Source organism: Ranitomeya variabilis, chromosome 2, assembly GCF_051348905.1.
Source record: "Ranitomeya variabilis isolate aRanVar5 chromosome 2, aRanVar5.hap1, whole genome shotgun sequence".
NCBI lineage: Eukaryota > Metazoa > Chordata > Amphibia > Anura > Dendrobatidae > Ranitomeya > Ranitomeya variabilis.
The window spans coordinates 893,526,429-893,552,113 of record NC_135233.1 but is presented as its reverse complement, the minus strand read 5'-3'; the positions used below and the strand labels follow the sequence as shown (position 1 = coordinate 893,552,113).

The following is a 25,685-nucleotide window of genomic DNA, read 5'->3' as shown; positions in this document are numbered from 1 at the left end:
ACCTGCGATGACGTCGCGGCTTGTGATTGGTCGTGTGAGCAGTCACATGAGCGGTCACGCGACCAATCACAAGCCGCGACGTCATCGAAGGTCCTTCACTCTGCATTCTTAGGAACGGAGGCAGACGCTTGGACCGGTGAGAGCCAGGGGCCGTCCGAGGGGTGAGTATATCAATATTTCTTAATTTTATTCTTTATTTTATACATGAATATGGATCCCAGGGCCTGAAGGAGAGTTTCCTCTCCTTCAGACCCTGGGAACCATTCCGATATTTTGTGTCCCATTGATATGCATTGGTATCGGGTATCGGCGATATCCGATATTTTTTGGGTATCGGCCGATCCAATCCGATACCGATACCTTTGCATATCGGAAGGTATCGCTCAATACTAGTTATAAGTAAGTTTTTTATAACAAGTAGCGTTGTTTAACTGGTGAAAGGCCTCCCTTTTCGTAGAGAACCTTGGGCCATACAACAATATTACCCCCCTTGTCCACAGGCTTGAACAACACATCAGGTAATTCCTTGAGAACACGCAGGCGCCCCCGCTCCTCTTTAGAGAGATTATCACTTAAACATGATAATTCTGGTGAAATACAAACTAATGTCTTCCGGAAGCCTACCTCCACCAACTTGCTATTGCACGCAACGTCCTCCCATCCTGGACATATGATTCAGTCCATCCCTACCGGACAATTTCTGCGCTTGCGTAGACTTTGTTCTACTGATGAAGATTTCTTAGTACAAGCTGCAGATTTAAAAAGTAGGCTAATAGAGCGGGGTTATAGCAACCGGAAAATAAAAAAAGCATTCAAAAGGGCAAAGCATTTATCACGACATGCTTTATTATATGGGGCTAATACTAGTAAAAATCAAGATGTTGTCCGGTTTGTAACGAAATATCACTCCCATTTTCCCCATATGCGACGGGCCCTGGATAGATCTTGGCATATTTTGACGGCTGATCCCATTCTTTCAAGATTTATACCTGAGCAATGCATGCTTCCATCACGGCAAGACGTTCTAAGAACTTGCGAGACCACTTAGTCCACAGCCATTATGTAGGTGAACCGGTGGCAACCTTCCTTGATGTGGCGGCGGAGAGACGGGGCTGTTTTCCGTGTGGCCGATGTGTGGCTTGCCCTAATGTTGAACGATGCAATACGTTCACTGATTCTAAGGGCTCCAGACAATTTGAAATTAGAAAAAGGATTTCTTGTACTGATAAAAATGTAGTTTATTACGCGGTTTGCCCGTGCAATAAAATATATGTTTGCCTTACTACCAGGCAATTTAAAGTTCGGATTAGAGAACATGTACGTGGCATTCTTGCGGCGTCCACACAATCGGATATATCACAGCTCAAGACTCTCCCCCGCCACTTCAGGGAATACCATGGTTGTGATAGCAGCCTCATTAGATTCCGCGGTATTGATAAGCTAGAGGCTGGTATTCGTGGCGGGAGTATTTCAAAGAGACTAGCCCAAATGGAATCCAGATGGATTTGGACCCTTCAAACAGTCCATCCATCTGGATTGAATGAGAATATATCTTTTGCCCCATTTCTATGATCTGGAATGTTTACCATTATGTGTGCCCTGTTTTTAATTGTTTTTATATGTTTTTATAGTCACAGTATCTGTCTATATGTGCCTTGAATTTATACCATCCTTTCCATGTGACGCCGCTGATTAATATTCCATCGATCTATACTGCACAACTCGTCTGACAAATCTAGCCTTTTACAGAGTATTGAGGCAGCAAATTGGAAAGACAACTCAATATTAAATTATCATACTGCTCGTTGTCTGTAGAGTTATGGTTTTTGTTAATATGCGATGTGTGTTGCACTATTTAATTATTACCTTTGTTAATTATGTCAATTGTTTTTGGTGTTCTAAATCCATGAATTATTTGTGCCAATCGATGACCGTGTGGTATGGTGTTTTTTAAATATACCTTCTCGGTATGTACGCGCCGGTCCTCAGTGCCCCTGCTGCCCCCGGCGGCTCTCGGCGTCTCACCATGGTTGCAGGGTCTGCGGTCATGTGACGCCGACGCCGCCTGGCGTCGTGGTCGGCTTGGAGACGGGCACGTCATTTCCTGCAGAGAACGTCATTTCCGGTCAGGCGGCAATGCCGGCACACTCTGGGATGGTATAAAATGGAATACATTTGGGCAGAATGCAGGCCCCCCGAAGAAGGAAGGTCCGAAACGCGCGTCGGGGCGGATGCGTACGGACCTGGCTGAACTTGTTTGCCCTGCCAATATCGGTAATGTTTTACATTTTGTACCGTATGCTGCTAATTATGCACGGGCCTATGGCACTTTAATTGTAGGCTAGCAATGGTCAATTTGTGGCCGGTATGGGCAAACCTATGCTGTTATATACTATGGCGATACCCCATATGCGACACTTATAGGTTCTATAACCACATTTAGATTTGGATTTAATATTTGGGGTAGAGTTATTGAGTGCAATATAACACATTTTTGCAACTTAGTTTGTGAGCTATTTATATCTACTAAATTGCAGTTTTGGTCTCTGCGCGGCCTATTTTTTGCACCATTTTATGTTACATTCCTTTGTGATTAATCCCTCATTTTCTTTGTTTTTCTGTTGTCATTTTATTAATAAATTTTGTACTTTGGCATAAAACATAGACCTATAGATCATTTGTTCTGTTAGTGTTTTCCTATATGCGATGATGGGTCATTAAAATCCTAGTTTATAATACATGGCCCTACTATGCGTTTAGGGGAATTATTGTTACCATGTATAATTGTCAAATAAGGCACTTGTATTAGCATTTCAGGTTTGTAGTTTAGTGAACACGTTTTCTAAAGCTTTGAGATATCTGCTGTCAATACACTAATTCCATGATCTGACCTTCCTGATTAAGATGAAGCAGTGTCTACAAATAAAGAATTCTTCAATAAGCTGTGAGAATCAAATTGTAAAAACAGCTCCATTGGTAAGGATGAAGTAGGCATACAAATGAATAATAAAGTCTGGAGAGAATACAGTTGATATTAGCATGCATTATATGACACTCATGGGTTGGGTGAAGGTCGCAGGTCCTGATGAGGGGGCAGTGTGGACTGCGAGGCAAATGCCACTTAATGAATCAGGAGCGTCTGACAATTAGTGCACACCTCCTTGTGCACCTCGCCACAAACCACAAATCTTACTTCAATCTCCTCTGGAGTGTGAATTATGGCATAGTGAACTGATCCAGTGCCAAAAGTTGCAACATTTTAGTGCATCATGTTGTGCCAAAATGTTTTGATTTGTTAAAGTTTTTTATGCCGGAATTCTGTCTTAAAAGCTTTGATGAATCGGGTCCATTGAGTTTCAGAAGCAACAATTCGGAAACTCTACGAAGTATTTAATTTAGCTGATAATTCTGTCTCAAGACTTGAGGAAGAGTTAGACAGGTTGCATGAAAGGGATTGTCCACTACTCAGTCAGCCTCTTCTCAATTGCTATACCTCACCATGTAAAATAACACCCTGTACTCACCTCCGTTTATTGGCACCGAGTCTCCTGGGGCTTGCGTAATGTTGTAATGCCATGTGAGCCCTGCAGCCAATCAGCAGCTGCTTAAAGGGGTATTCCAATCTCCAGGATCCTATCCGAATATGTTGTAGGCGTATTAACAATAATGTTAGCAAATACCTACATTAGAAATGTAGTATAGTTTTCCTGATTCGCTATGCCTTTCCTCATGTGCAGGCATTGCAGGACCTTAGGTATCGATGGTTATCACCACTACCAACTAGCTTACTGTCTGTCACTATATCAGTGGTCGTAACCATAGATACCTAAGGTCCTGCAATGTCGGGCACATGAGGAAAGAGACATAGCGAATAAAAAAAATATATACTACATTTCTAATTGGAGGTATTTGCCAATATTAATTTTATTATACCTACTACACTTTAGGTATTACATGCCTACTACACTTTAACTCTCACTTCCTTCATACAAAATTGACATCTGGAAGAAGTGAGAGTTGCTGCTGCTCTTACGTCCAGATCACTGCCATGAATAAAGGATATTATCTAAATATCCTCCAAGAGCATCTGCTCCTAATGATCCAGTAACAATTTGGTGATGAACAATGGTTTTTCCAGCCTGGAAAAAGTGATAACTAAGTGGCTCGGTGAACAAAACATTGAAATTTTGGGTCCAAGACCAAAAAAAAAAATCCTCAAGAAACTCTCTAGATACAGTTAAGTCCATATATATTTGGACAGAGACAACATTTTTCTAATTTTGGTTAAAGACATTACCACAATGAATTTTGAACAAAACAATTCAGATGCAGTTGAAGTTCAGACTTTCAGCTTTCCTTTTAGGGTATCCACATTAAAATTGGATGAAGGGTTTAGGAGTTTCAGCTCCTTAACATGTGCCACCCTGTTTTTAAAGGGACCAAAAGTAATTGGACAATTGAAATTGACTCCAAGGCTATTTCATGGACAGGTGTGGGCAATCCCTTTGTTATGTCATTCTCAATTAAGCAGATAAAAGGCCTAGAGTTGATTTGAGGTGTGGTGCTTGCATTTGGAAGGTTTTGCTGTGAAGTAAACATGCAGTCAAAGGAGCTCTCCATGCAGGTGAAACAAGTCTTCCTTAAGCTGCGAAAACAGAAAAAACCCATCCGAGAAATTGCTACAATATTAGGAGTGGCAAAATCTACAGTTTGGTACATCCTGAGAAAGAAAGAAACAAAGGACTGGTGAACTCCTCAATGCAAAAAGACCTGGGCCCCCACGGAAGACAACAGTGGTGGATGATCACAGAATAAAGAGAAGAAGAGAAAATGAAGAGAAACCCCTTCACAACAGCCAACCAAGTGAACAACACTCTCCAGGAGGTCGGCGTATCAATACCAAATCTACCATAAAGAGAAGACTGCATGAAAGTAAATACAGAGGGTTCACTGCACGGTGCAAGCCACTCATAAGCATCAAGAATAAAAAGGCTAGACTGGACTTTACTGAAAAAACATCTAAAAAAGCCAGCACAGTTCTGGAAGAACATTCTTTGGACAGATGAAACCAAGATCAACCTCTACCAGAATGATGGAAAGAGAAAAGTATGGCGAAGGCGTGGTACAGCTCATGATCCAAAGCATACCACATCATCTGTAAAACACGGCGGAGGCTTGGGCATGCATGGCTGCCAGTGGCACTGGGTCACTAGTGTTTATTGATGATGTGACACAGGACAGAAGCAGCCGAATGAATTCTGAGGTATTCAGAGCCATACTGTGTGCTCAGATCCAGCCAAATGCAGCCAAACTGATTGGTCGTCGTTTCATAATACAGATGGACAATGACCCAAAACATAAAGCCAAAGCAACCCAGGAGTTAATTAAAGCAAAGAAGTGGAATATTCTTGAATGGCCAAGTCAGTCACCTGATCTCAACCCAATTGAGCAGCATTTCACTTGTTAAAGACTAAACTTCAGACAGAAAGGCCCACAAACAAACAGCAACTGAAAACCACCGCAGTGAAGGCCTGGAAGAGCATCAAAAAGGAGGAAACACAGCGTCTGGTGATGTCCATGAGTTCAAGACTTCAGGCAGTCATTGCCAACAAAGGGTTTTCAACCAAGTACTAGAAATGAACATTTTATTTAAAATTATTTAATCTGTCCAATTACTTTTGGTCCCATTAAAAACAGGGTGGCACATGTTAAGTAGCTGAAACTACTAAACCCTTTATCCAATTTTAATGTGGATACCCTAAAATGAAAGCTGAAAGTCTGAACTTCAACTGTATCTGAATTGTTCTGTTCAAAATTCATTGTGGTAATGTCTTTAACCAAGATTAGAAAAATGTTGTCTCTGTCCAAATATACATGGACTTAACTGTATCAATCCCATTGAGAACCTGTGGTCAATCCCCAAAAAGTGGATGGACAATCAAAAACACAGAAATCATGAAAAACCCCAAGCACTGATGGGTTGGCATCAGTCAGGATTTGGCCCAGAGGGTGATATCCAGCTAATTCTAGAAGTCTTAAAAATAAGGGTCAACACTGAAAATATTGTGTGATTGATGTATTTGTCAATAAAACTGTAAAAATTTATGAAATGCTTATAACTGTACTTGAGTAACCATAGAAATATCCAACTAAATCTTAGTAAAAAAACTAAATTTTAGCCATGACTGTAAGTACATCAGATAATTAGTTTCAATAGAAATGGTTATTTTATTAATCTCACCTCTCCCAGACAGATTTTGACATTCTCCGTGTCAGGTTTGGGGATTCAGATTTACCCTTTACTAGGTACTTATATCTGTGATTTTGCCTCATCCACATCTTCAGCGCTTCATATGCTTCATTTTGGTGTCCCATATTGGTATAGCTGACAGCTAAGGCCATGAGAGCTTTTAAATTATTTGGTTGTAGCTGTAAGCACCTAGAACATAATACAAACTAAGAAAGTTAATTTCTGATAAAATCACTAAATTAGAAATATAAATGAGTTATATACAGTGCCATTGCACAATATTGTTAAAGATTACATTCCATCATTATATTCAGGTCATTTTTACTTTCTGAATTATTTACCTGTTTCGTTGAATGGCTTGAACCTAAAATAACTAGTCATTACTAATGGAAGAATTGTGGTGTGAGTATAGATTTTTATGTATAAGGGCAAAATCACACAATAGATTTGATGCAGTAATTCTGTTATTGGCCTTTTCATCTCAATTGTATTACAGAAAAGCATGTCCTGTTTGATTCAATTAAACGTTTTCTATTTAAATAAGTATATAGTGAAGATTATTTCTCATGTACAGTACATACTGATGTCTTTTAAGTGGGTTATTTTACAGTTTAATTATATAAATTGAAATTCACCTCTGTAGAGATACAATGGCTGCCTGTTCATTTTCATTCTCCGCCTGCGTAATGCCAAGGTATTGCCATGCCTGTAATAGAATGTTGGAAATCAATGTTAAGGGGATGGAAGATTAATAAATAATGTACAATTTTATAATAACTCTAATTTCATATTTCTCTTAAGATGGTCATTGTAGGTTTCACAAACATTCCACAAATAAATAGAACAAGTGAACATAACAAACTTTTGTAATATATCTTATCAGAGACATTTGCTTTGTTCTCATGAGCCACTCCTTTACCTCCCCTCCTGAATAGAGATGGGCGAGCCCGAACAATAAAGTTTGGAATCCGTACTGAAAACCTAATGTTCGGTCACGGATCCCAAACACTGACTTCTCCTGAAAGTCTGTGTCACTATTTGGATTTGGCACCCTGAACATTGGGTGTTTCCCATGCTGTCATCTGCATGACAGCGTGAGAAACACCAGTGACTCTGATTGTCAGTAAGATTATTACCACTGGTCAGAGTGCTGCGGCTCGGACACTGTCCGATGACAGTGTGAGCCAGCAGCTGTCACCGGCAGTAAAAAGTTTACCCCCGATCACAGGCGTCGGCTGATGGGAGAACTCATCAGCTGGCGCCTGCACTAAATAAATTAAAAAATGGCATGGGATCTCTTCTATTTATGAGAAGCAGCATCGCAAAACTGACAGCTGCGGGCTGCAACCTTCAGTATCTTGGCTCATTATCCAGACTAGAGGGGTCCTCATGGTGTTTTTAAAAATTATTTAAATAAATTAAAAAAACAGCATGGGGTCCCACTCCTTTTTTTTAATAGCCAGCCAAGCTAAAGCAGACAGCCGGGGGTGGTATTCTCGGGCTGGTAAGGGACCATGAATATTGCTTTACCCGGCTCTTCCCACTTGCCCTGTGGTGGTGGCAAGTGGGGTTAATATTTGTGGGGTTGATATCGGCTGTTTTATGGTCGCTGGCATCAAGCCCACAAGTTAGTAATGGAGAGGCGTCTATAAGATGCCTCTCTTTTACTAACCCCATAGTCAGATTGTAAATAAACACACAGCCAGAATAGTCCTTTATTTGAAATAAAAATATACACCATTTTACTCTTTTATTTATAAATAAAAAACAAAGTTATACTCACCTTACACTCATTCCATTCAAGGCCTGTAAAATAAACACAGAAAATAATAAACAACAATAATACTCACCTTACACCCATTCCATTAAAGTCCTGGTCTCCTGTAAAATGGCAAAAATGAAAAAAATATCCCTCACCTGTCCAATGTTCTGTCTCACGCCATAACCAGCCATCATAAAGCTGACAGCTGAGGGTTGCAGCCCACAGCTGTCAGATTTGCCTGGCTGGTTATCAAAAACAGAGGGGAACACACAAGGTTTTTTAAAAATATATACAGTGGGGGGAATAAGTATTTGATCCCTTGCTGATTTTGTACGTTTGCCCACTGACAAAGACATGAACAGCCTATAATTTTAAGGGTAGGTTAATTTTAACATTGAGAGATAGAATATCAAAAATACAATCCAGAAAATCATATTATATAAATTATATATATTTATTTTTATTTTGCAGTGAGTAATGCGTATTTCAAGCATTTAAATAACCCAGGGTTCTTAGTAATACTGTTTGTGATCAAAAACAGCATAAAACCCATCCGACCTTCCACAAATTGAGGTCAACTTTGACACATGGTAAGGTTTTTAATATTAGACAACATAGGACCGTCCCGATCAGGGTCACCTTGTCGACGGTGGGATGGCTTTTATGCTATTTTTGATCAAAAACAGTATTACTAATAACCCTGTATTACTTAAAGGCACTTTTGCTTTTTACTTATTTAGTAACAGCAGGGTTTTTACTCATTTTATTTCTTGAAGGTTTTGTATTTTTCATCCCTGAAGGGTTTTGTTAGACACTTAGTTTGTTGTTGGGCTCTGGGAGACGATGTCTAGCAGTTAGTTCCATAGTTTATAACTACTAAAGGTAACAGGCCTAGACAGGACTGAGTACACAAGATGAATAGAGTGCCCCTGGTGGGAGTTCCAGAGTGTCAGTGCAGCGCCCCAGAGTCCTGGTCGTTGCAGTACTGTGGCTCCGCCACTATGGGGAGCTATGGTGCGTCTGATGGCACTGAAGGAGTTCATCGGATCAGGTATCACAGACACCAATACATTTCACAGCTGGACCTCCGGGGAGAGCTAAGGGTGCTATTCATTAGGCCACTCCCCACCATAGTGGGTAAACTGGGGGTCAGGCAGGAATTTAGATCAGAAAGCTGACTGGGTTGGAACCAGGCAACACCTTGTGGCAGAGGGTGTTGTAGGGGAAGATACAGTAGGGTCTCTGTCAGGGGTGGGATCCTGACAGAGGCTTGGCAACAAGAACGAACGTAACGGGACCGTGCCTGCTCCGGGTAGCGGCGGTGCCCAAGAAAGGATTAGAAGAGAGATAGATTGTGCTGAGTGAGAAACGAGATAACGCAAAGGAGAAATACCAGTAGGAGTCGTGCTGTAAGACCGAAGCAACATCCTACTGAGGCGCACTACCGGTGGCCGGAACGCCGAGGGAGTAGAATAACATTCAGCCTCAAGCAATACTCCAAACAGCGGCAGGACAGTCAGTTTAAGGCGGGCTGTCTAACATATATCACCTATGCAGTCTTGGGGGGCAACTTGTGGAGAGGGGCGACTCTAGGGTCCCGGAAGAGCTCCGAGCCTACCCGTCAAACGGGTGCCGTCCCAACCAGAACATCAGGGAGGGACGGAGGATTAGCAGAACATCATCTAATCGAGTTGTGAGGGAACTTAAGAAACAGACACAACAGTTGTGGGGGACTTTCCGTAAGCACAGCAGGGAAGGACCACAACACATAGCGCTAGTAGGAAGGCACCGATTTCCACCTGTGAAGAGAACTCTGGAGGTGCCATTGGACCGGCCGGACTTGCGCAGCCTGGTGAACCGTGTTCCGGACTGAGGACCCAGAGATCTTCAGTAAAGAGGTAAAGAGACTGCAACCTGGTGTCCTCGTTATTTACTGCACCGCACCACCACAGCGTCACCACCATCATCCACACCTGTTATCCACCGAGCGCCCCACGGCAGGGTCACGGACCGGGGCCTAGCCGCCGTGACAACCCCAGAGCAGAGACTCAGAGGCCCGGTACCGGGTACCCCTCGGCCCTGCGGCGGTGGGGGCGCTACATCAGCACTAGAGAAGATAAGTACCTGCCATACTGGCACCATAGCTTCCATAAGGGGAAAGAAGACACGGAATCGGGGGTTGAGTAAAATGCCCCTTCTAAGTGGAACTGTAGTGTCAGGCTGGGTTGTGGTGAAGTAGTGAAAAACGGTGAATACAGAGGACAAGTAAAAAGAGTAAAGAGGAAAGAATTGAAACTGTGTGGAAAATGCTTTGAATTGTGAAGGAAGCGTTCATAAGGCTCTGTACTCTCTATTTCCTGTATATATTCCCTCCCAAGCTCCTGTTCAGGAAAATGTTTATTTTTGAATGGTGGTCTCCCTCATTGAACTGTGAAACACCTGGTCCTGGGAAACCAGTGTCATTGATTACATGCGGCCTGCACATATGTGGCGTCCTCACAGCACAAGTCCACATACCCAGCGATGACCGCCCACCTTGATGCAATGAGTCGGAGTGCACAAGTTGAGTACCTTGACCATGGCTACTTCCTCTCGCCACATTACACTTGGTGTAGTTTGCAGGATCGAGTCTCGCACCAAGAAGAGCAGAATGATGAGGGAAAACTCGAGTTACGTGGAGGATTGCGACCATTATGCAGACTAGGATGGCAGCAAACACGGATTCTGAAATGGTGGTTAGTTGTGCAGAACAACGAGAAGGTTTTGCCCATCATGGGCAATCTATCCATCTCCTTACATTGGTGTGCTTCTGTATATAAGCAGTTAGCCTGTAAACCGTGTTTACTATAGAAATGAGACCCCACAAATAATTACAAAACTGCTGTTTTCTTTTTACTACTCCTCCACAAACAAATGGTAAAAATTCTTCAATTCAGTATGTTAATTTTATGGCTCTAAGAACACAGCAAAGCCACATGTTGGCTCATGTTAATTTATACTTTCGGCAGTTTTTCACTCCAAAACCTATGCAGTCAACAGACCCATTGTGCAGCCCAGTAGATGCAGCAGAGCTAATGATATTTTGGTGCTTTTTCCTGCATATTGGGCCTGGGAGGAAGGTACCGGTTAGACCCTACTGGAGCATGGATTTATGTACATCATCTAGCTAACAGCATTGCTATGTCACAGTCATGAAGAACTGATGTGGAAGTAAGCCTGGCAATGTAAGTATAAACTTGGCTTTTAATCATGCAATTGTGTTTTTTCAAGATTTCCCATCGACTACATCAGACTCTTGGACAATGTTGGCATTTAATTATTTATTTTATAAAATGGTCAGAACATGTTGTTATTATGGAGTTTTTATTTCATTAACTATGCTCCATCCAGGGATGCAGCGAAGAACCAAGTTTTAATCGTTATGACCCAATACTAATACATTCTATGGGACAAAATGCTCACTTCACCTCTATTAATTCATATGTTGGTCTACCTTCTAAAATCGTATTCTTGTGATTTAGCATCTGAGGGCATTTGCAAATCTGAAATGGTGCCTGAAAATCATCCTAATAAAGTCTATTCTTGAGTCATGGTGCACACTTAAGACCCATATTGGACTTTTCTAAAATGTCTAAAAAATGTTTTGAATATTTTGAGGTGAGCAGTTGGTGGGTGTTTTTTGGATGCTTCTAATTAATAAGCCCCTCAAAGCCAATTCGGAACTAAATTGGTCTCGAAAAAATATTTTTCTTTACAAAATGATGCCAATATAATTGATGTTAATTATTAAATATGTTGTGTGGAATGACCATCTGTCTTACAAGCAGAGAAGTTCAAATTGATAAAACTTATTTTCCCAAATTATCTGTAAATTTTAGGATCGCTGTAAAGTGTGCGTAGAAGACTGTAAGAAACAAGTGGCAGCACCATAAGCAAGACATCGGTGTTGATCTCATAATACCAATGCAGTAGCAAGTGATATAATGCAGATTAAAGCAGACTTTGGAAAACGATCTTAGAGTGGCAGCCCTCTTTAAGGATTAAATAACATTCATTCACGTGTACCTATGTGAGTACCATGTAGTGGATCTTCTTTGGCAGTTGACATCTATCTGCCAATTGTTGGCTCCGGCATTAGACTAAGCCCTTAACCGCAGTATGTACACTGATGGCCGCTCTGCTGCAAAGTGACTTTGTACCACTGCAATTGATTTTCCTTAGGAGAACCTGAGAAATAAATCTTATCTCAAGGCTTATTTAAACTAATTTTCCTTGACAAGTCTCTTAAATTATCTCCCGGTATAAAAGTAGTGCATATCCTTCCTAGAATTTCCATTGCGTGGATTAACAAGGGTGATTTCCGATACATTAAGTTACTAATTGGCTTTTATTCTTTAATCCGTTCTTTGTAGCCTAATTGAGCTTTCTAAACGAGCATCCTTTGTATAATTAGCATGCAAGATTTAACATTACAGACTTTAGAAAAAAGCATGTATCACCTTGAGAATTAAAATTGTTAAACTATTAATATAACGAAACAGCTATGTAAAATTAGCTACCTCTGCGTCATTAGGGTCTTGTAAAATGGCAGCTTCCAAGTACAGGATGGTCACCGGTAAATCGCCTTCTTTCAGTTTCTTCATTCCTTCTTCAAAGGCTGCAGAACACTCTCTAAATGGATTCTCCATATGGAAATAGTAACCCTAGACCGGAATAATAGAAATTACATAGTTTATTTCATTTTTCATGTGAACAATAAATTGAGACTTAAAAGGATGTTCCCATGTTCAAGGTCTTATCCCAATATGTAGTAGGTGTAATAATAAAAACATTAGCAAATACCTCCAATTAGAAATGTAGTATAGTTTTCCTGATTCGCTATGTGTCTTTCCTCATGTGCAGGGCATGAGGAACCTGGAGATGGGAACACAACTTTAAATGTAAACTATGCTGTAGCAAACATCTATGTATGTATGTATCTATGTATGTATCTATGTCAGATGACCAATTTCTTTCTGGTTTTTTGGGGGTAGGAGATTTAGTAAAGCCTAGCCTATTCTAGAGTTCATTCCTGCTGGATTTTTCCCAGTACAGATCTTGTTGAAAATCTGCAGATTCACTGGAAAATTCACTCTATACAATAATGGTTTTAAATCCACAGTAAAAATATACAGCTCTCCAGCAACAAAATAAGCATTCTGTGGATTCGCAAAATCTGTCCTACCAATATATTGTACGGAGTGCAGCACCATTTAAGGAGATTGTCCTGTGATGTATTCTCTTTATGGTGCAACGTCTTATGAACAGAGGAGCTTCTTTATACTACCCAATATCAATATGTGTGTCTACGCCTTCATCCAGACCTCGCTGAATGTTAGGTGCAGGTATATAATCAAGCAATGGCCGCCTTTAAGACTGCCATATTACACAAAAATGACCGCCACTAAGCATGAGCAGTTCACGTGAGCCTTTTGTGATCTGCCATAGAATCAGAGCCTACAATGTACGTACGGTTTCTTTAGAAGATGTTCCAGGTGGATTGGATGAGCTTGAATTATCAGAAATCCAGTTTCGTCTTGCCATTTCTTCCCATTCAGCTTGCATCTTATCCCAAAATTCTGTGTCTGACTGGGAAAGATATAATGAAATCTTTAGCTCATTTTACAATTTATTTGTCTGTTTCTTTTATAGTGCCTTTAAAAACATTAACCACAGTATGGCAGTGGGTATAAAAAGTAAGATTGGCATATAGAAGAACAATGCACTACATACAAGTAGTCAAAACTGACTAGAGGTACACCACCTGATAAATGAAAGCTGGAGCTTCTGTATTGTACAGAACAAATGCATTATATTACATATGAATAGAGATGCACATTAGACCTGATGAGGCTGGTGTATTTACTTTGGTAATGTCACAATAGTTGCATAATCCTTTCTCAATGTTTAAACTCAGTCTCTACCCACTTAACCTGATTGACAGCTCATCAGTCCTTCCTCCCTCAGCTCACACTGTGTAGAGCCATACCTTATTACATAGATCACATATTTTTCTCTCTTATTATACATGGCACCATCACTTATTACATAGCATCCTCCGATAATGTGAAAGTTACTTTTTGTTTTCATATTCCTTATCAGAGGGAAGCAGGAGCGCTTCATCATATCGTCCAATGCCCTGTCGAGCAGAGGGCACGGTGACACTTAATATGTTTACATATTTAATCAAGTATAGATTAGTAAGGCCAGGTTGACATTGCGTTAAAGCAGCCCGTTCAACGCATAGTGTTGATGGGCTGCGTTATTGCTATAGCATACACGCCATCATGTTATGCTATACCGCTAGCGCAGATGATTCATCTGTGCTAGCGGTGACGGAGCCTCAGACACTGGAGCCCGTGTCCGAGGCTCCGTCACTGAATGACTGCACATCACTAGCGCATGCCGATTATGGCATGTGTTGGCGACGTGCCCGATAATAGGGGTTAATGGCAGCGTTAACGGACTGCGTTACACCGCGTTATGCCGCTGTATTACGCAGTCCGTCTAACAGACTTCCATAACGCAGTGTGACCCCAGCCTTAGAAATAGCAGAAACATGATGGGTTCCCTTTGTGGATTTTTTTAAAATATAGAGAGAGATGACCTCCTCTCAGCAGGGAGTCAGTAGTTAGAAAAGAAAACACATTTCATAATACAAGAAGATGCTTTTCTCTCATAAATGTCAAATCATAGTTTCGATTTGTGTCTTATGCAATGAACAATATATGACAAAAAATTCCACAAACGCATTGCAAAAGAGGGAATCGATAGTCCTATCACATTTTTAATGTAGCGGTGCAGGAAAAAGTAAGTAAACTATTTATAATTACTTATATAATGAATTGATTACTAATAAATGTAGTGTTTTATTAGGCACTTTGAGTAACAACAACAGGGAGAAGAGTAAATGAAACCTTGAATTTAAAAACCTGTTAATAACCTGTAAATCACCTCCTTCAAACATTTCCTGTAAGTAGAAAAAAAATTGCACAATATTGAAGATGAATTTTCAAACTTTCCACTAAGCAAATATGTTTCAGTTCATCTATATTCTTGGGATTTCTTACATCTTCAGATCTTACCACAACTTCTTGATATGAATAAGGTGAGCACCATTCTTCAGTTTATTTACCTGTGCATTTCTGCAGTTCTTACATTCTTCTGTAAAATGTTTTAATATACCACTGAATTAATTGTCCCCTCAATGATAATAAGCATCCTAAACACTGAGATGGTCAATAAGTCGCAAGTCATGATGTTCCCTCCACCATGCTTCACAGTTGGAATGAGGTTTTGTTCTTGGTGTAAGGTATTATCTTTTCTATAAACATAGTTTTATGTATACATATAGTCTTGGGCAAACTTGACTTGGTTTGTGAACACTTTGTGAATTTGCTTCCATAAACACTATCCTTATTCAATATTTTTCTACTAGTCTTTGCACTTTATAGTGCTTTCAGTATTTCTTTTGGTATTTTGTATTATTTAATGGCCTTTGGCTCAATCTTAAGTCAGAGTGACTTGATGGATGAACATTCTGTATGAGGATCAATCTTGTGCAACCCAATATAGGTCCACCAGGGTCTTCTCCACCGTTATCTTGATAGTATCAAACCATTGGGTTGCTGGTCTTCTTCTCCTTGTTTGTTCTATTCTTCTGATCATGATGTCTTTCTCCAGGAATTTCTTGGTTTGTAAGATGTGTCCAAAATAGGCAAAACATATCTTGGTAACCCTTGCTTCGAGTGGCAAGTCTGGCTTAATTTGTTCCAATATTGATTTGTTTGTGTAAATGAGGTGTAAATTTCTGTCCCTCCTAGAGAACTTTTCCTGAGAGTCTGCTTCCGGAGCTTATTTTAATGCTAAGTGCCGTCTCTGTGTGTGTATATTGATCCCCTTTCCTCAAGTGTGACATCAGGCATTGTTCATGATTGCTTGGGCGTCTGCACATCATCACTGTCCCCATTTCTGCACATTGTTCTGCCCTCATAAGGGTACTGGCTTCAAGTTTCTTCAGCGCAGGCACAGCCCAAATGTATCCGGGAGAACCTAATCAAAGTGTACCTGTTAGTCAATTCATGACGCCAAAATCACGTAGCATGTATCGTGTAGCCAGATATGATTTTCTCAAAAAACACTTGGTCATTTCACAGAAAACAAATTTTGAAAACCCGCCTTTTCTCCATACCACTCTAGTTGATTGTAAACACATGGGAGAGACCTGTCAATGAACTATAGCAGTGTGGAAAGAAGTCGGCCAAGAGCGGCATTAGACTAGTCTTCAGATAACTTCATCAATCGAAAAATATAAAAGTTACGAATCAGTTGATGGACAGGTGTCTCCAGTTTGTACATGGAGAGAGACCTGTCAATCAACTGCAAAAGGTGGAGAAAAGCCAGTTGGGGACCTTATTGGAATAGTCAAGTTTCTTTCTATAGTCCCCAGCTGGATCTTTAAACAATATTTTCATTGAAGCATTGGAGCATTTTTTTCTTCTAAAAAAACATACCTGGCAGCAATGTTACAGCCAGGCTCTGATTCTTGCCCATACTAAGGTTAGCATGAATCAACTGACAGGTGACCTTTAGCACAGGATTAGCGATGAGCAATCGTGCTCAGATAAGGTATTATCTGAGCACGCTCAAGTCCTAATCGAGTATTTTCGGCGTGCCTGAAAAAACATGCTCGAGTTGCTGCAGCTGCATGTCTCGCAGCTGTTGGACAGTCGCACCATCTGCAACGATTGCCTAACAAACAGTCAATCCATGCAATTGTTGCAGCTGCCGAACAGCCGTGAGGCATGCAGCAGTGGCTACTTGAGCATATTTTTGAGCATGCCAAAATACTTGATTAGGACACGAATGTGCTTGGAAAACACCTTATCCGAGCATGCTCGCTCATCACTACACAGGATGCATGTGTTCAGGAGCACAAGCTGGGCTCAATATACTGTATTGGGCATTAAACTGGCATATTTGGAATTTTCACACTGCTACATTCACTGTGAACCTATTTCTGGAAAACATAGGTGTGGTCAAATTAGTCTCTTCACTTGTAGTTTAATTTCCTGAGGGGTGTAATTCACAAATGGGGACACATTGGGAGCTTTTATGTTGTTATTGCAGCTTAGGGGCTCTGCAACTAGTACCTGTAATCTGCACACTAAATTTGAAAAAAAAATTCCTTTTCCTTCCAAGCCCTTTAGTGTGGCAGTTTCCAATCACATATGGTATATTGCTGCATTTGTAAGAAATTGCGTGACATATTATAGGAAGAATGTTCTCCTATTACCCCATGCGAAAATTAACAATTTGTGGAAAATTTTATTGAAAAAAAATATAATTTGTATTTTTATTTTCACAACCCAGTGTTATAAAACTATATGAAACACCTATGTTTTCAAAATTGTCACTACACCTGTAAATTATTTATTTGATGGCTACAATTAGTACAATTGGGTTGCATTATTGGGGGTTTCCTGCCACCTCCAGGGCTCTGCAAATGGAATCTGCAAACTAGCCCATGAAAATCTGTACTCCAAAAGTCAAACAGCATTATTTCCATTCCAAACCTTGCCATGTGGAAAAATAGTGGTTCACTACCACATATGGTATACTGCTGTTTTATTACATGAGATGAGGGATTCAATGGAATGGGCGTTAGGTGAGTATAACTGAGTTTGTTATTTTTAAATAAAAAAAGGAAAAGTGTGTTTTGTTTTTATTTCAAATAAAATACTTTATTCTTGCTGTGTCTTTATTTACAATACAGATACAGGATGGATTGGTGTCTTATAAATGCCTCTGCATTACTAATCCGTGAGCTTGATGTTGCCAGACAATACAAAGGTGACATCAACCCCACAAATATGAACCCCACTTGCCACCACCAAGTGCAAGTGGCAAGAGGCGGGTAAAACTGCGGAATTGGTGCATCTAATAGATATGCCTTTTCTGGGTGGCTGCTATTTTTAGGCTGGGGGGGCAATATCCATGGTCCATTACCAGCGTGAAAATACAAGCCGCCAGTAGTCAGCTTTAACAAAGATGGTTGTCAAAAATGGGGGTGACCCCACACCGATTTTTTAAATTATTTATTTAAATAATTAAAAAAACAGCGTGGGGACCCTTCTATTCTTGATAACCAGCCTTGCTAATGCTGACAGCTGGGGGTGGCTGCCTCCAGCTGTCAGTTTTGTCTGGTTGGTTATCAAAAATACACCGTTTAAAAAAGATATATTTATTTAGAGGGCAGGTGCTGGCTGATGAATACTCCCATCAGCCGCTGCCTGCTCTCACTGCAGTAGTCCCATCAGCCGAAACAGTGACTGTAGATAAACTTTTCACCTCCGATCACAGCTCCGGGCTCACGCTGTCATTTGACAGAGTGGGAACCGGGGCTGTCTGACTGGCGGTAATGATTTTACCTCTGAACAGAAGCAATGTTTGACACTCTGTCATGCACATGACAGCGTGACACACACCCGATGTTTGGGGGCCAATCCCAAACAGTAACACGGGCTTCCTGGTGAAGTCCATGTTCAGTGTCCTTGCCTGAACAGTAGGTGTTCAGTACGGATGCCAAACTTTACTGTTCGGGTTCGCCCATCTGTAGTCACAATAATAATCACTTTAATCGGTAAAAGCATTCCAAAATTATTATCACATATGGTGACATGCCAGATTTGAAAAATGGGGCTTTGTCATGAAGACCAAAACTGTGGCGGTATATGCATATGAACATGATGTCTTTTAGACATGTGTGAACTCTGTGTATTTTTCAGGAGGCAGATAATTCAGGACAAGCCAACATCTTCTGTCCTGAACTGTCTTTTTTGGTGTCTTTTAGCAGTGCTGTTTGCTTCATCTTTGGCTATTGGCTTTATTTTTAACTTGTGTAAAATAAATTAGTAAGCAGCCTCCAAGTGGAAGCCACCTGCATAATGCTCCGGGCAGCTTTAACTATTTCACATCTCTGGAAACTAATTAAAAGAAGCTCAAAAAACTGAACATAAGCACACAACATTCTTACTTTCCAATACATATGTTCCATTTTTAGCATTTATTTACCGCTTTTTCAGGGGGTTATGATTATGAAGTGTTACCCCCTGAAAAAGATGTTGTGTGCACATACCTTTGGGGTTTAACCTTCATTGCACATATCTGCAACTGATCAGTCTGCGTAAGATTTACCGTAAATATTGATATGGATGGTGATTTGAATCCATACCAGGTATTAATGTTAACACAAAAATGTATATAGAACATGTCACTACTGAATTTTGAACTTACGGTAATTTTTTCAATTTTTTTTGCTTACATTTGTAAAATACGCTTATTTTGGTGGTTCTTTTTACCATTAAATGCTTGGTTAAATAGTTTTTGTCAATGTCTGTTTGTAAAGAGGGCAGACACTTTGTGGTCTGATTGATAAACTTCGAATGTGGTGTGTGAATTTTCTTGTAAATCTAGATGACTAGAAAACTACTGTAGGTCTCAGATGACTTTATGAATCAGAAGTTGATATATAGTCGTTAAATGAATGACTTCTCAGTAATTTCATCTGCCATCTCGCTATGTCCACACTATCCATAAATAAAGCCTTCACTATGAAATAACGATCATCTCCTTAGTTCTTCATTTTTTCCAGAACAAATATTTTAGCGATAAATAAAGCTCACTGATTTGTGCAACAATCATCTGTCACCTTCATCTAAATCTCATATTTTCTACAGTAAAATGTTGATTTTGTGCAATATGAAAATTTCCCAGTAAGATTCTGTTAGTTCATAAATGTGTATTTAGTGAAAAATATGTTGCTTACATGTCCATGTTTTCACTGAGGAGTAGATTAAGATCATAGCTAATTATGCCTAAAGTGGTAAAAAAAACCCTTAACGTAACTTTCAATCTTGTATCACTCCCCAATACTATATCAGACAGATCTAAATAAAAGAAGCCGTATTGCGACTACCTAGGCTGCCCCTATCTTTGTCATCATTGCTACATCGCTAAGTTTCCTTACAACTATTGAAAGGGAAAGTAGAGCAGTTCCTCATAGCAACCATTTGGGTTTCAGCTTTTACTTTTCAAAATAACCTTAAAAAATGAGAACAGGAATGGGATTGGTGACTTCAACAACTGCTTCACTTTCTATTACACTACTTTTGATCAATCTCCTTGATTTTGATTACTTCTTGAAAGAGTTAAAATCACAAGAGAAACCTTTAACCTGTGTATTTGTTTAGTAGTGTGTTAACATACTCACCCATTGCAGCCTTCTCCAGTATCCAGCGCCATTCCGCCCCACTTCTGAGTGACGTCAACGCTCTTCAGTCTACCCACTTAACTTTATGCTCTGTATGTGAGTCTCGTTTACTATGTAAGTCTATTGTGCCTCGTTTGGTGCCACTTCTGGGTCACACAAAGCTCAATGTGACCAGAAGAGTCTGAAAAGTGGTGACATCACTCAAACGTGGCCCAGAATGGCGCTGGATACCAGAAAAGGCACACTACATTATAGACACATATGGACAGATTTAATGAAAAAAAACCTTAATGGGAGGGCTTCTTTAAGATAGGTTACATGCAACACCAAACACCAGCAATGAGGTTTGTTTTACCACATTTTTATTGGAAGATGCAGCAAACAAAGCAAAAAAAGCACCTAATGTGTAAATCCACCCTAAAGGATTGTAATTCCCAATGAGCTAGTAATTTGCAGATCCATAGTTTTTGGCTGTTTCTCGAACTGGATTTAAGTGAAAAAGGAGTTTTGAGATTAAACAAAATTTACAATACAATTCTTATTTACTATTTATTTATTTTACTCGCTTATACAGTGCCATTATATTTCTCAGCACTTTACATCAACATCGCTGTCCCCATTGGGGCTCACAATTTTAATTCCCTATTGTTATGTCTTTGGAGTGTTGGAGGAAACCGGAGAACCCGGAGGAAACCCACGCAAACGCGGGGAGCGCATACAAACTCCTTACAGATGTTTGAACTCAATCCTATCCAATATACGCAATCCTCAAAAATACATTGAAGTGGTATACAAAAAAAAATCAGCTGCTTGGGCGCTGTATACTACACACTGTTACTATGGGATCAAGAAAAACTGTACCAAAATTCCATTTGTGTTGATTTGCTACTGAGGGTTTCTGTAGATTTGCAGAACATCTTCAGCAAATCAATCAGTGGTAAACATATCTTCAAGGTGACTATAGACATAAGACAACTTCTACCTGAACAACTGTGTAGCCAACTGAGACTCTTCTGACTCCTCCGTCAACGTCTGTTTGAACTTTCTTGAATTTGCATGTGAAGTCTAAGGAGGTGGAAGATCAGTAGTGGTCAGATGGCTCTTGTGGATCTTATTTCATAGGACACAAAGGATAAAGATACAACCAACTCGATACCCTTTTTTTCGTTTAAAAAAAAGTGTAGGGGAACTTTTGGTCTGAAATTGTTGGTGAAATTTTTGCCAGTTTCAGCTTTCATTCATTTATGGATAGATAGACTTCAATCAGGTTCTCAGCTTAGGTATTTTTCATGCTATTCAGATTTGTTTTTAAAGAAAATAGACTATAAATGTTTTTTTCTCATTAGTAATTTACATTTTCTGCCTTTATGCTGATATGACGAACTTACATTTCTATGTGTTACACATTACCTCAACTGCAGCCTTTGCTCTCTCAAATTCTTCTTCTAATGACTGGTTTCTAGACAAATATGCTCCTCCCAAGCGTGATTCTCTACCCTGAAAGAAGCATTAAACATTATGTTATAGAGCACTCTGAACATTTACCGTTATTGTAGTATATTGTGTACATTCTATGTTAATTGTTCCAGATTACTCCCAATTCTGAATCCCTAATTCTATATTTGCTTGCTTAATGAGTACAATGACCTTTCTATAATCAGGAGTTGTGATATTCTATAAATTCTAATAGTCTTGAATTTATTAGCCCATTTGTTTGAAGGCGAACGTAGAGAAAACTACACTGAAATGATAGTAATATACTGCATATCAACATTTTCTTTTAGCTTGCATTTCTGAGAGCGTTAGTGCAGTGTCATGAAAGGCCCTTGATGGCACTTGTGAGTCTACATATTTGGCCAAAATGCAAACAAATATTTTGTTGCAGCATTTGCGTAGGGTGCACCTTGGGCTTGTGTTTGGAAGAATTGGGTGTCACTGCTTTGTGTGGTGTACTCAGAAGATGATAGGCTGCCCGCCCAATCTAAAACTATGTGTGCCACTAATAGGCTGTAAGCTGGCACTACACGTGCACCACACGTAACTGATTGACTGGCACCCGATAGAAATGGTTATGAGAGTTATACACCGATGCAATGTGTCGGAATTTAGAAGGGTTTTAGAATTTTAACCTTCCCTCTTATCACCACCTATGACCTATTTGTGTGATTATAAATATGTTATAGGTAGGAGTTTAGTATGACTGGCACTTTACTTGCCAGTCTTGAACCTATAGCGAACCGGAGTAAGGTGTGAAATATTGATTACGAGGTACACACTTCCTAACAAATTTGCCACATCTTTGGGCTGTATGTGCTCCAAAAAAATTAAATCTGACCTAGCAAAGAGCTGCACTAACCGTGAGTTTTTGCTATGTCTTGCTCTTTAGCTTGTTTACAAAAGTGCTGTCACATCACAAAAAAAGGCAAAAAGTCACATAAATGTGTGCTAATTGCACTTGAGTCAAATTTTGTGACTTTTTGTTGCCATTTTTTTAGTGTAATGGGAATGATAAATTCCCTTCATAGAGAAATCCTTAACAAACATAATCTATGCAAAAAAGCCAAATAGGTTAACAAAGATATACATTAGGTTGCATGTAGCTTTCATATAAATGTACACGATATGAACAGTAAGTATAAATGATGTTTAATTCATCTCCTCTCTCAGTCCCCCCTTCATACGGATATTCTTTAGTCTGTATTGAGATGCCCATTCTTATGAAATCATCATGTATGTCATATCATGCCATTGTTATGAGGCTCTGCTATCTTCCTCTCTCTCTCTGTACCTGCATCATCATGGTGTATTTGCGGTCAAGATAGTGAAGCACTTACAGTCTGGTTTTAATGATTTGCAACAGCATTTAGAAAAATCATACAGTACTAGACCATCTGATTGCTAGGTTTTAATCGATCTGAATATGTCTGTTGACTTGGCCCAATATTGATTCTTTTGTCCTAAAGACAATATTGAATTATGTTGCGTACTATCATCATTTAAGTAGGGTTCCACCTTGCCTGTGCCGACGTCACTACCCGACACACACGGGCAAGTGCCAGGGCCCTGGACAAACAGGGAATCATTCGCCATTGCAACTGGGCCTGGCGGGTGAGGAGCCCACTGAAATGAGAAAATATTTCAGCTGGATGTGTGTCCTTGGATGAACATTCAGCTGAAGTGTATTGAAGTGCACAGACCCATCTTGTCGGTACGTGACAATACACGTTGCCAGTCAATCAGAGGCCAGCAGCTGACGTCGGCGTACACATGACCGTGGGTGCACGGCAGTGATGTCATGTGCTCCCAGCGCTTGCACACTGAAGTCAGCTGCCATCTTCAGAAGAGGATGTCGCGCGGCAGGGGAGTGGTTGGTAGATGAGTATTTATTTATTTTGCAAGACCTGTAATGCATCTTTCATGTCCATTGCAATGAACAAAAATAAATGTTAATTTTCCAGTTAATATTTGTAGAAATGAATGCCCTGAATAGTTGTAAAATGATTCTTCTTCTGCAGCCCAGAAATTGCATAGATAGATAAATAGAAGGCAAAGTGGCAATGTGCATTCCTACTGCTGATGTGAAAATGCATGATTTCTTTCAGTTAGATGCCTAAGCAATACATTTTTAACATGTCAGATGACAACCCATTTAATATTTTTATACCATTATAAAGCGATGTGAAGCATTTTGGAGCTATGTAATAATTACAAAAATCTTTGCACCTGTTTTCAGTAATACCTAACTTGTAAGAAAATAATAATATTATCATCATCATGATCATCATCATCCATTAACTTCTTGAAGAATGTATAAATCAGGTGAAATATACAGTAGATTCTTGAGAACTGTCCATAAATACCCAAGAAGGGACAACACCTTAAATGTTGATGTGCTTCATCTGTTGCTTTGTTAAAGGCAGTTAAATGGTAGTTTCATCAGATTTCTTGCCCTTCATGTGCAAAACTTATGTACACATAAACAGGATTTACAGTGGGGATGAAAATAATATCTCATTTCTCAAACGCCTATATGGCATTACACTGCATTAATCTAGGTGTTTTACGATTTATTTTTTGACCTTTACAGGTGTAGTCATGCTTTTATGATCTATTGTGTAAGAACATTTTCAGGACATAAATCAAGAGTGCATGTCCTTTGAGTATTGCCAAAAATAGATGTAATTGTTCACTAGATGGTTGGATATACAATAATGTGCACAAGTTTTAGGCAGGTGTGGAAAAATTTTGCAAAGTAAGAAAGGTGATAGTAGTTTTTTTTATAAATTAAAAAACGCGAAGTGAATGAACTTGCAGAGTTATTGCAGGAACTCAAGAAGGAGGTTGCTTCAGACATCTTCAAAAACTAACCACAGATCTTTTGTGAACAAAGGCTTGTGCAATTACTTCTGTCTCTTCATGTAATCCCACACAAACCTGATGCTGAGATCAGGACTCTATGGGGGTCATACAAGGGGCAGACATATCATTGGTGCAGCCTGTAGCTTTAGAGGTAAGGGGGCCCAGTTCCACCTCCAAAGCAGCAAACCGCTTCTGTCATAGACAGAGCTATTAGACTAAAAAGGGCCCATACACTGTTCTTGCACAAGGGCCCTATTCTGTCTATGTCCACCAATGGGTCATTCTTTCACTTCCAGGAATCCTTGTTCTTCTTTCCACTGAAGATAGTTCTTAATGACACTGGGTCCTTTGTGATGCAGAACAAATTTGGAGCCAGATGCATCCCTGATAGAATTTATTGATGGATAAGTATCTGCATATCTGTATTCCTCAGTATTCAGGACACCAAGACATGGGCAACATTGAGGACCATAGATGCATTAGCCAGCCAAGGAAACTCAGTGATGTAGATGAACTCACACATTATGCATAATTCCCCTAGAACTTGGAAAATATCAAGTAGCATGCTCAGTTCAAAACTGGCAGCTACCAATGGGACTCAGCTACACCCTTTTACTAATTGAAAAAGTCTGGTCAGAAATGGAAAAATTGTGTCCAAAAACAATATATATGACATGGAAACATGGCGAAGTGACTAAACTACACACAAAAACATAAATAGCTGTAACATGGCACAAGTGCTCTGGACTAATAAGTCCAAACTTTAAATATTTGGCTGTAACAGAAGACACTTTGTTTGCCGAAGGAATGGAGAGCGGTACAATAATGAGAGTCTGTAGGCTCTCACGGTGCTAACAGGGATCTCACCGAGGTTACCGCAGTTCAGACTGGCTGGAAACGCAGTCTCAGTGACCAGAGGTAACCTTGATGACGTCACCGCCGGTCACCGTCACCGTCTGCACTGGCAGCAGCTCATTCACCAGTGGTTCACAGCCTGGACAGTG

At 40.0% G+C, this 25,685-nt stretch overlaps 1 protein-coding gene across 3 annotated transcripts in view; it reads right to left on the bottom strand.

Moving 5' to 3' along the window:
• Nucleotides 1-25,685, bottom strand: part of PEX5L (peroxisomal biogenesis factor 5 like) — a 502,469-nt gene that overhangs the window by 54,883 nt on the left and 421,901 nt on the right. For all 3 annotated transcript variants that reach the window (XM_077290453.1, XM_077290454.1, XM_077290455.1), the window contains 5 exons: nucleotides 21,733-21,819; nucleotides 13,524-13,640; nucleotides 12,572-12,715; nucleotides 6,886-6,956; nucleotides 6,242-6,439 (listed from right to left, as the gene is read on the bottom strand). In XM_077290453.1, the coding sequence (XP_077146568.1) occupies nucleotides 6,242-6,439; nucleotides 6,886-6,956; nucleotides 12,572-12,715; nucleotides 13,524-13,640; nucleotides 21,733-21,819 (617 nt within the window). The remainder of the gene's footprint in view (nucleotides 1-6,241; nucleotides 6,440-6,885; nucleotides 6,957-12,571; nucleotides 12,716-13,523; nucleotides 13,641-21,732; nucleotides 21,820-25,685) is intronic.